General features: G+C 40.9%; 1 protein-coding gene across 1 annotated transcript; it reads left to right on the top strand.

Moving 5' to 3' along the window:
• The first annotated feature begins 257 nt into the window (after positions 1–257).
• Positions 258–4,783, top strand: LOC103946587 (mechanosensitive ion channel protein 6). The gene is made up of 5 exons (XM_009357312.3): positions 258–2,453; positions 3,094–3,217; positions 3,391–3,684; positions 3,772–3,974; positions 4,104–4,783. The coding sequence occupies exons 1-5, from the start codon at positions 559–561 to the stop codon at positions 4,390–4,392; spliced, it is 2,805 nt and encodes a 934-aa protein (XP_009355587.2). The 5' UTR covers positions 258–558; the 3' UTR covers positions 4,393–4,783.
• Positions 4,784–11,712: the final 6,929 nt, after the last annotated feature.

Raw genomic sequence — 11,712 nt, 5'->3', positions numbered from 1 at the left:
TAATGGTAAATCTTTTTGTATTCTCATGAAAGGTAATTTCCTTTCTTTCTTTTTTTTTGGATTTTTCACCAAAGAAAAACACAAATGGCATAATAGTAATTAAACACCCAACTTAGTGTCATTTCTACGTAGCTGGACTAAACGATGCATATTTCAAAACCTTCCCCATGCAAAGCGGCCCAACCCATCCCTGTCCCTCTCCTTTCAATAACGCCGTACTCGTCGCCGTCACACGTTTCTCTGTTGCAGCTTCACTCTCTCTTTCCCCCCGCCTCTGCACTTTCTCTCTCCTCTGCTCTCTCTCTCTCTCTCTCGTGTGTTCAATCAACTCATAAAAAAGAAGCTTTGTCTTGTTATACGAGGACACGCGTCAACCTAATCCCCGCGAACCCTAATCAAAACCAAATTTTCCAACCTCTCTGTATTTTTTTTTTCAACTTTTCTCTCACTTGTAGTTTATTTTTATTGTTTTTTATTTAAATTTAACAGAAAAAAAAAAGATTAATTTTTGATTGGGAGGAGATTGTTTATTATAATTACCAGTGGTGTCGTCGTGTAATGGAGTTCTCCATCAAGAAACCGTTTAAATCCCATGGCTCTGCCAAGCATATGAGGAAGATCTCCGCCGGAGCAGAAGACGTCAGCCACGAGGAGCTCCCCATTCTTCTGGATCACGACCAGCGCCACCACACCCAGCCGATGACGGACGTCGATTTGGCCGACCGCCGGGAAGTTATCGTCAAAATCGACGAAGGCGCAGATTCGTCCACAAGCACCAGCGACCCTGCCAAAAATGGCAGGAAGATTTGGCGGCAGTCCAGCATCGATTTCTGGCACGGGGACGGCAAGGGCAATGCCGAGAATTTTGATTTCGTGCAGCGTGGGAAGACGGAGGAGGGGACTGGGGAGGATCCACCGTCGAAGCTGATTGGGCAGTTCCTGCATAAGCAGCGAGCCTCCGGCGACATGACGCTGGATATGGATTTGGAGATGGAGGAGCTGCAGAACGAACGCGATTTGCCGCCCCTCGCCGAGTCGCCGAGTCCGAGGAACTCGCGCAACTCGAAGGAGCTCAAAGTCTCGTTCCAATCGCCGGCGTCGGACCACACCGATACGCCGCAAACCGAGTCGGTTCGGAGGCGATACAGGGAATCCCCCGACGAGGAGTGGCGCCGCAGCGAGAGGTTGAGCAACGGACAGGACGACGTCGTCCGGTGCACTTCCAACGCCTCATTCCGCCGAGAGCCTTCGTTCTCGAACAAGTCCGATTTGTTGAGAATAAAGACCAAGTCCAGACTAATCGACCCGCCCGAGGAGCCCGATTTCAAGTCGGGCCGGATCCCGCGGTCGGGACAGATCCCGAAATCGGGTCAGATGAGGTCCGGGTTGCTGAGCCGCGGCGGCGACGACGACGACGACGACCCGTTTCTGGAGGAGGACGTGCCGCACGAGTACAAGAGGGCGAACTTCAACGCATTGACGCTGCTTCAGTGGGTAAGCTTGGTTTTGATCATTGGGGCGGTGGTTAGCACGCTGACGATTCCAGTTCTGAGGGAGAAGAGCTTGTGGAAACTGAAATTGTGGAAGTGGGAGGTCTTGATTTTGGTTCTGATATGCGGGAGATTGGTTTCGGGTTGGGGGATTAGGATCATAGTGTTTTTTGTGGAGAGGAATTTCCTTCTGCGGAAGAGAGTTTTGTATTTCGTGTATGGAGTCCGAAAGGCGGTGCAGAACTGCCTCTGGCTCGGCCTGGTTCTGATAGCATGGCATTTCATGTTTGATAAGAAGGTGGAAAGGGAGACCAATAGCGAGGTGGTCGCTTATGTGACGAAAATCTTGTTCTGTCTCTTGATTGGAGTGTTGCTGTGGCTGGTGAAGACGTTGATTGTGAAGGTGCTGGCTTCGTCATTCCATGTGAGGTCGTATTTTGATCGGATTCAGGACTCGCTTTTTAATCAGTATGTGATTGAGACGCTGTCCGGGCGGCCTTTGATTGAGATGCAGAATGCGGAGGAGGAGGACGATAGGCTGGCGGATGAGGTCAGGAAGCTGCAGAATGCCGGGGCTACTATGCCTCCGGACCTCAAGGCAAATGTATTCCCGTCCGCTAGGATTGGGAGGGTGATTGGGAGTGGTTCGATAAGGAGTGGGAGGGTGATTGCGGGTAGCGGGCTTATTGGGAAGTGCACCAAGTATTCTAAGCCACTTTCCAAGAAGGCAGAGGAGACCGGGATCACGATTGATCACTTGCATAAGCTCAATCCCAAGAATGTGTCTGCTTGGAATATGAAGAGGCTGATGAATATTGTTAGAAAAGGGCATCTTAAGACGCTTGATGAGCAGATTCTGGATGCCACTGGTGAGGATGAAGCTGATACTCAGATCAGGAGTGAGGTTGAGGCAAAGGCTGCTGCTAGAAAGATATTCCAGAATGTGGCTAGGCCTGGTTCCAAGTAAGTTTCGAATGTTCCCATCTTCGTTATAATCACACGGGTTTACGAGTTGATCTGGACTGTTACTTGGTTTTACCTTGTTATGGTGTTTCTAAACTTCGGTTCCTATTTGTTTCTTGTGTGGTCCTGATTTTCCATCAGTTATTGTCTTCTTCACATTTGGAATGCCTAGTGAATTCTATTAGCTGTTTTTGTTTCTAATTTTAGATATTCAATGCCATCTGTTGTATGGAAGATATAGATTTATGCCATGTTACTGTTAGTTGACTACTTCATATCACATGATTTGTGCAAGTATGCCATCTGTGTTAAGGTGCCAGTTTTGTGCCACGCATATCAAGGGATGATAATATGTTTGAGAAATTAAAAGGGGAAACGAGGAGATGCTCCTAAGTTGACGAGGAGACACTTCTAAGTCAACGAGGAAGTAAGAGAGCAAATAAAAAATAAGAATACAACCTAGAGTGAAAAAATGCTATATGCCAATGTTTTCTGCACTTATTGTTTTGAAGACCATAGAAACCCTTAGAAACATAAAAGTGGGTAATCTTCATTTTAATTTTTTCATTTTTTTCTCTTGATTTTGTCTCCCTTACATTCTATCTTTTGATCGAATCTGACTTACCCATTTTTCTTTTAGGTTCATATACCTGGAGGACTTGATGCGTTTCATGGAAGAAGACGAGGCTGTGAAGACCATGAGTCTTTTTGAAGGGGCATCTGAGCACAAGAGAATCAGCAAATCTGCCTTGAAAAATTGGGTGGTAAGTTTCATATTTTAAGTGTTGGACTCTGAAACAAACCCTCATGTATGAACGTGAATGCAACTCTGCAGGAGAGTTTCATGTTAGAGTGTTTTAAACCCCCTACGTCATCAAAACAATGCCTGAACGTTGTTTTTATTAGCTTGATAAGTAACGTGCTGAATTGGTTCCAGGTCAGTGCCTTCAGAGAACGGAGAGCACTTGCTCTGACGCTGAATGATACCAAAACAGCTGTGAATACACTTCATCGCGTGGTGAACATAATCGTTGCCATTGTTATAATTGTTATATGGCTTCTGGTTCTAGGAACTGCCACCAGCAAATTTCTCTTGTTTGTGAGTTCTCAGCTTGTGGTTGTGGCATTTGTCTTTGGTAACACCTGCAAGACGATATTTGAAGCAATCATATTTTTATTCGTGATGCATCCATTTGACGTGGGAGATCGTTGCGAAATAGACGGAGTTCAGGTACATTTCCATCTTTATCTGTGTCACATGCGAAAGTTTTTTTCTTTTCAATGTGTGGTGCCTAATTTGTTTATCAATCACTCTCAGATGGTAGTTGAAGAAATGAACATCTTGAGTACAGTTTTCCTAAGGTATGACAACACAAAAATCGTGTACCCAAACAGCATCCTCGCGACTTTGCCCATCCTTAACTACTATCGTAGTCCTGACACGGGAGATGCTATTGAGTTCTGCATCCATGTATCAACTCCGCCAGATAGGATTGTTTTAATGAGGCAAAGAATAATCAGGTATGCAGAACTATCTTTTGTCACTTCGTACTTTAAAATATTGTATTAGTTTTGTGAAAACGCGGAAAACCTCAACTCTTAACTGTAATGTCTGGTTAATAAATTATTTCATGTGGTTTGCGATTACAGTTACATCGAGAACAAGAAGGAGCACTGGTATCCGGCACCAATGATTATAACGAAGGATGTAGAAGAACTAAATAGGGTACGGTTTGCAATTTGGCCTCAACATAGAATGAACTTCCAGGACATAGGAGAAAGGTTTGTAAGGAGAGGCTATTTGGTCGAAGAGATGGTACGCATATTCCAGGAGCTTGACATCCAGTTCCGCCTTCTGCCTATTGACATAAACGTCCGAGCCATGCCTGGCATGACTGGCCAGGTTCCCTCTAATTACACGGCAACTAAAGCCGATTGAGGGAACAAGGTAGTCCATGAAAACTTATCCGATCTTGCCAAGAAGCACATAGAAACTTCTACATCCCCTGGCAGGCAAGTTGTAGAGAAGCACAGGGAATCAACATCGTCCGGATGCAGTAGGATCGTGTAGAGAAAAGGAAAGGATGATATCCATCTGATATGGTTTGATGGGTTGATCTCTCTAAGTTGGTTGCCTTCAGTCTTGAAATAGGGCAAACAATGGTGTACATTTTTTCTCTCTGATTTTGTAGATTTTTCGTGAAGTTGTTATTACTCTCAATCTCTCTCAATATCTTCATCTCTATATATGTCTATGCATTTTTGTGTAACTGCTTATCTATTTGTAAAACTCAAAAATTACCAACCAATATTGGAGAATGTCTTTTGCACTTAACAAAGTAGAAATTGTTATTGGGACTATGGAAAGGTCACCGTGCTATTTTCCCTTACAAAGAATATGAGAGAAAGTGCACATGATGTGCATAACGAGTTTGTAGGAGTGCTAATGATAGCTTTCTTCATGACAAAATGGTATTCGAAATTACACTAACTTAAAAAGAGAATTCGAACTCATATAAACAGGTGGGCTCCCATAACTACATTGAAATTTTACATGTCGACTACTTTGGCAATCTAATGCCTAAAATTCGAGTTATTATACTTGTGCTACTCCAGTGATTATCTTCTGTATCATATATTTAATAAAGGCAAACGAGTGAATTTTCACTTTATTAAAACATCGTATGCGAATGGTCAGTTGAGAAAATTATTATATTTTGGCAGTCTAATAACTAAAATTATGAGTTATTCTACTTGTGCTATCAAGTGATCATCTTATGTGTCATTTCTCTAATTGAGGCAAACAAGCGAGTGAGTTGAGAGTTGGGTGTGGATGGTGGATAAACAGAAGCCCTTCTGACCTAGCCACTCCCTCTCTTTTCTCTCCAGCAGAAGCCCTTTTTCGTTGCTTTTTGTTGCTAACTCATTCCTTTGGTTAGGGTCGGCAGGCAACCCCTTACCTTCTCTTTTTTCTTCTCCTCCTTAATCTTTGGTCTGTGTCCTACCCTCTGCAACCTATGGTTGTCGATTTCGAGGGCACAGTCTCGGTCGTCCTTGTTGTTTTCCCGACACATCTTACCGGTTTTATCTATGGCTTTCTTGTTTTGTTGTCTTCCCTCTCTTCTCATCCTCCTTGTTGCCCATGCTTCTTTTTCTAATTCCATTTACGTAGCCCTATTCCTTCACTCCCTTCTTCCCTTTTTTCCCTTGCCTACATCTCCATCTCCGACCCTGCTTCACCTCCCCTTAATCCCTACCAAAAATCAGATCTTTGAGTTTTGGACTCGATTTCCGATGTGGACCTCTACCCTACTGCCCTCTACTTTACCAGCATGTATAAAATTTTGGGTGAAGTGTTATGCAGCCTCCGTCGTAGTAAGGGTGTTTTACACATCCCCTTGGCCCTCCCCACCTCGTGTTATATCAACTTGGTTCGTTTCTTGCAGATGTGGTGGTTGGTGGTACGGATCTAAATGGCTCAGTAGATTGCACAGCTCTGAGATCTGATTTTTTATGTGGATTTTGTCTCTTTTTTTTGGTTAATTTTGATGTGATTGACTCTTTGTGGATCCTACTTCATTCCAGTTTCTATATGGTTGTCATTCCGATGATTGCTGGCAAAAGTTCGGTTGTGGAGGGCTGCGTTTATGTGATGGATATTAGATTTTATTTCTTTTTGTCTTGTGCTTTCATTTTTAGGCCTCTATTGTTGTGGAATTGGGCATCCCATTGTTTGTCGTGAGCCGTTGGTTGGCTTTGTATTTTGTTTTAAGTTTAATGAAGTTAAGCTCTTGTCCAAAAATAAATAAATAAAGGGAAACAAGTGAATTTCACTTTTGTGGGACATTGATTTTTTGGGCGCATGACACGTGGCACCTTTGGTGGCAACAAGGACTGGTCAAGTTTCCTAGTCAGAATCAAAGTAAGCTATTCCAATGGGCTCGCTAGTCAGATGTGTAGTCAAACTGTGATATCCCATCTCCAAAATTATTATTTTATTTTATTCTTGACGTATTTCGAAGATTTGATTGGAACTAGTTCTTTATTTCTTCAAATTTGAGAAAAATGAAGTGAGGGGTACTTTAGTTATTTCTAATTTTCTCGACCTTTTCGGTCAACTCTTGAATTGGTTAGGTATAGTTCGATCCCATGAGTGCGTAGACATAAACAGATCTTATTTCAGAGTCAGAACTGAGAAGTTAGAGTTGTTTGAAGTTGGTGGCATTTTGGTAATTTTACCAAAATGCTATAAATGGGAGTGAAACCTCCAAAAAAGGGAGAGGTTTCTGAAAATGGAAGGGGGTAGCTGTTACTAACCCGTTTTAGGGGAGATTTGGACCCATTAACCCACAAACTTGACCCACTTGTATCTTCTTCATCCGAGCTCCATTTTGAGTGATTTTGGTGTCCATGGAAAGCTTTTGATGAACCCTACATCTCTGTGGTGTTAGATTTTCCAATTTCTTTTCCATCTTTGCAGTTCGAAGCCACAAAGCCCACGACTTTTTCGGCGGTTTTATCATTTTTCCGGTGATTCCGGCAACCCTTTCCTTCGAGTGAGATGCTTTCGTATTCATTTTAGAGTTAGGGGTTTAGAACCCTAGAAATCTGGTTTTCTCCGGTGAATTTGGACGGTTTCCGGTTAGAATTTATCGTCGGTCTAGTTGTGAAAAGTGTTTCCCTTGTTGAGCTCTAGTTACCACATAAATTTGAGTTCATCTAGTTAATGTTGAAAATTTGGGGTTTCTAAACCATCCATCTTGACTTCCACCGCGTGTGGCGGTGCGTGGGGATCGTTCACGAGTGTTGTCTAGGTTCTAAATACCTTTTAGTGACCTTGTGAACCTATGTCTAGCTCGGTTTCCCAAAATTCAATTGTTTGGTATGGTGATCAATTTGGACCGCCACTTGTTTGTGTGATTGACGACAATCCGACCGTTGGATCATAATGAAATTTTAGTATGTTATTCTAGAAACATAATGTGGACTTTGGGAAGTTATGGATCATAAATCCGATGTGTGGATCTTCAAGATCGAATTACGTAGAGTGGTGGACCTTATCGTTGACCGAGAGTTGAATTGTTGTCAACATGTCTCATTACATTCTAAATAATAAAATTAGTACCATGGGAGACTTAAGTGAAGTCTAGTGGCCTACATTGGTTAGAGAGTGACTTGAACATATGTGATATGGTTATTACCTTAATTTCTTATATTGGTATCATTTGTGAATATGACTTGGTTTTATAATGTGAGTTCTATTGAAATGTAATTTTATATATATATATATATATATGTATGTATATATATATGTATGTATATATTTAGCCATAGACCTATGTTTATTAAACATGATTTGGCTTGTGTACTGATGATGATCGTGATATGTGTTTTGACGTGCATATTGAAAGGTGGTTGATTTGCATGGATGGTATGATATGATATGATGAAATGTGAGTGACTTTAATATATGTGAATATGAATTGGTTTTATAATTATGTTTCCTATAAATTGTTAATTTTTATATTTAGCCATCGAGGTAGTTTATGAAGTGAGATTTGATGTGCATATTGGAAATATGGTTTGTTTTATATGATTGGCTTGATTTGATGAAAGGTGAGGGCTAGTAGTGGACTAGGACCCTGCTTGGTTAATCCGCATTGGGGGGTCACTAGTGGTCTTACTTGGTTAGTCCGCATTGGGGGACAATACTATATGCATGGATCGCGCTTGGTTAATCCGCGTTGGGCGATCCTTATAGCCATGTATGCTTCAGAGTGATCGTGCTTGGTTAATCCGCATTGGGTGATCACTTCCTAACAACTGTAGGAGTGACTCTGCTTGGTTAATCCGCATTGGGGGGTCACTGCCTGCTTGGTTACTTTCTTAGGGGTGACTCTGCTTGGTTAATCCGCTTTAGGGGCACCATTTCCTGTTTGGTTACTTATGTAGGCTTCGGTCAAACTGCATCCTTCTAGCCCTACTTTTCATTGTGTTGTATGAGATTATGGTTGTGAGATATTGTGATTTGTTTCAGACGAACCGTTGAATGTCTAAGTGACTTCTTCAGAGTTTTCAAAGGTTTGGTATTGATTTCTTATGAATGATTTATATTCAAGGTTTATAAATTGTGATTGATGGCTAGTTTTATTATTGTATCACATGCTTATATTATTGTCACTCACCCGAGCCTCGCAGCTTATCTGAGTGCCTGATTTGCCAGAGCACCAATCCCATAATGTAGGCATTGACTTTACATATAACAGGTCTGGGTAGATTATGAGAAACCGCTTAATATTTTGGTTCTGTTGAGTGGTCCGGAACCCGATGTTGTTGGATTCCGTTGAGTGGTCCGGAATCTTTGCTCTTGTTCATTCCATAAGGTGATCTTAGAATCCTAAATTGAGTAGATGAGAATTACCCACAATAGATATTGTGAAATAAATTAGAATTACCATGTTTATTACTCATAATCCAAGTGGGGAATTATATAGAGTTTCTTGATTAATTCGTGAAATGTTATGTTATCGCACTGTTTGATTAACGTAATTAAATGCTAAGATCGTTCATCTTAGATTCATGAATTGATTAATTGACGGGATTGTGGAATGACGTTGGATATGAGTGTGGTTATTATAAGTATTTTAGTTGATTAATATTTCTAGAGAAAAATATGTACTTTGTTAATTCTTAAATATGTTACATGCTATGAAATGCGATTTTATGTGGGAAACGTGATGAATTATGTGATAGATGAAGTGGAAATGTTAATCGTCATGTAGGATTGTTATGTTGGATATCGTTGTTATTGTTATGATTAGACTTGTTGATAAATGTGGCTAGAGAATGGTATTGTGCTTCGTTGGTTTTTTGAAATGATATATGTTGTGAATTGCGGTATCATGTTGCGACATAATGACCTATATATAGATGAAGGGGAAATCATGATTTTCAGGTGGGTTTGTTATGTAACCCTGAGTCTAGTAATTTCATGCTTGTCAAGTTCTATTGATTGATTGAGAAATGTTATGCCTTTCGACTTAATCGGATTGTGGTATATGTCAATTATTGTGCATGATGAACTACGAATGGCTTGATCCGTGTTTAGGGTACGTAGGCAGTTTAACGGGGAGGTTAGATCTAGCCATAAAGTATACAAAAAATTACTATGTGATTCGATTATTGAGTTGTGCTTTGCCCATATTCCGGAGGATGGGGTATGATAGATAAGGATTTTTGGTGACGTCACATGTCAATTATGGACGTATGTCGGGATTGAGACGTGACACAAACAGTCATTCTGCAACCTGTATTACTTGTCTCCCAAGTAAGGAAATCCTAATTAAAGTTAAATTAGGATATCTTGGGGATTAGACAACATAATCACAATCCTAGGAGGATTGGATATCTCATCCTAGATTTCTTCCTAAATAGTCTCCCAATTTAATTAGGATTACTTTCTCTACAAGGACTCTGAAGATCTCTACAAATACCCTAGCTTGGGCATTTATATCTCTAATCAAACATAGCTGCAGTCACACTCACATCTCCTTCTAGTATATTATTGTCTATAAGACGATCTGCAAGACTACCATACACATACTATCTCTCATATACGTTGCTGTTTATGAGTAGACACATCATCATCTCCTTAACGCCCCGACATAGGTTATTCATCAAGGATGGTTTAGGATGTATTGCACATCATACCATTCTTTCTTAGAACTGCACTAGCGACTTCATTCTCTTTCCTGGAGATATGTGGGCAGTCCGATCAAGATTCAATCACACCCTTAATCAACCTTTTTCTTCCCTCGCTGGAGATCATGGGCGATTCCCAACTAGATCTCGCCTTCGTCTGCAGATGTGTGCGATTTTGATTCCAACAATTGGTGCTTTCATTGAGAATGAACTCATATTCCCCTAGATAGAGACCCCTGCCACGAGCGACGATGAAAGCAAAAAAATTCTAAAGATGGAACCTTTGATTAATGCTCCAGAGGACAAATCTCTTGCAATTTGTAACAACTACCAATTATGATAACTCACACAAACAATGCTTTTTGTATGGATTTGTTGCTACTACTGTCCATGATCAAGGACTGTGTTTTCCCAGCAAATACAAAAAAGGAGGGTTTCTAATACCTTTAGTTATTTGATTTCAATATCTTATTGCTTTCAAAAATTTAAATCCCTTTATCATGAAACAACTAAGAACACAATATGACTAATTGTTATCGTCTTACAAAAGGGATATATGCTGATTACACATCCCTTCTTCTTTTCACATCTTGCAGTGTTTGACTAACTCAGTCAAACATCATTCTGGTGGAGACAGTAACTCCAACAATGATACGGCTGATCCGACGGGAATGACAAAGTCTGATGGGAAGAAATTCACTAGGGGCAAGTCACCCCTAGAAAAAGCACAAACATCAACTCCAAAATAAAGCAACGATCATACTCCCCAACCAGGAAGTAAAGGCAGGTTTGCCTCTGTACAGATCAACACCTCGCAAGTTCGACTCATGGACTTCTCGTCTGAAGTTTAAAATCAACTTTCCATGCAACTCAGCCCAAGTCCTTCAAACACTTCGACTGGGGGCAATGTAATCATGCCTAAACCCCGTTTCCGCACACTCGAATGATTTTTAACAACTGATTTCCTGAAGCCACTTAGTACTACAATCTAGCGGTATTCCTCTTCACTTGTAAGGAAGAGGTCTTAAGTTCGTTTCTCTCTAAAGGTGAATTTAGACCACATTATTGCTAGCTCATTGTAAGGCTAAACCCATCCCCATCCCCATCCCCATCCCCTTTAGTGTTGAATATATTGTTTGTTCAAAACAACTAACTTCCCAAATGAATTTTGACACAAAGTCAGTTGGAGACAAAAGCTAAGATGATGACGATTGTTGTGTCAAAATTTCATAATTTCCTACATAGCCAATCCTTCTAGTTCTTCACGCAAAAGACATTCGAAGTTGCATTCCTGTCAGAACCGAACCACACATCCGTGGAAAAACAAATATTTTTATTAAAACAATCCTAAGTAAATGGTTTTTTTTTCTTTTCTTTTTGATAGGAAGATGGAATAGTGGTTTTTTTTTTTTTTTTTTTTCCCTTCCCACCCCACCCCACCCACACCAGGCCTCGAACCTGGACCTAATCTACCCCAAAATTAATCCATGGGTGACAAAAAAAGATGATGTCATCAGTTTGGTCTGGGCCAACTCAGATACACAAACAAATGGGTCCG

The sequence above is a fragment of a genome, unplaced genomic scaffold, assembly GCF_019419815.1.
Source record: "Pyrus x bretschneideri cultivar Hongxiangsu unplaced genomic scaffold, Pyrus_bretschneideri_v1 Contig10, whole genome shotgun sequence".
Lineage (NCBI taxonomy): Eukaryota > Viridiplantae > Streptophyta > Magnoliopsida > Rosales > Rosaceae > Pyrus > Pyrus x bretschneideri.
The sequence above is the reverse complement of the archived record's forward strand: the minus strand, read 5'-3'. Positions and strand labels throughout refer to the sequence as shown.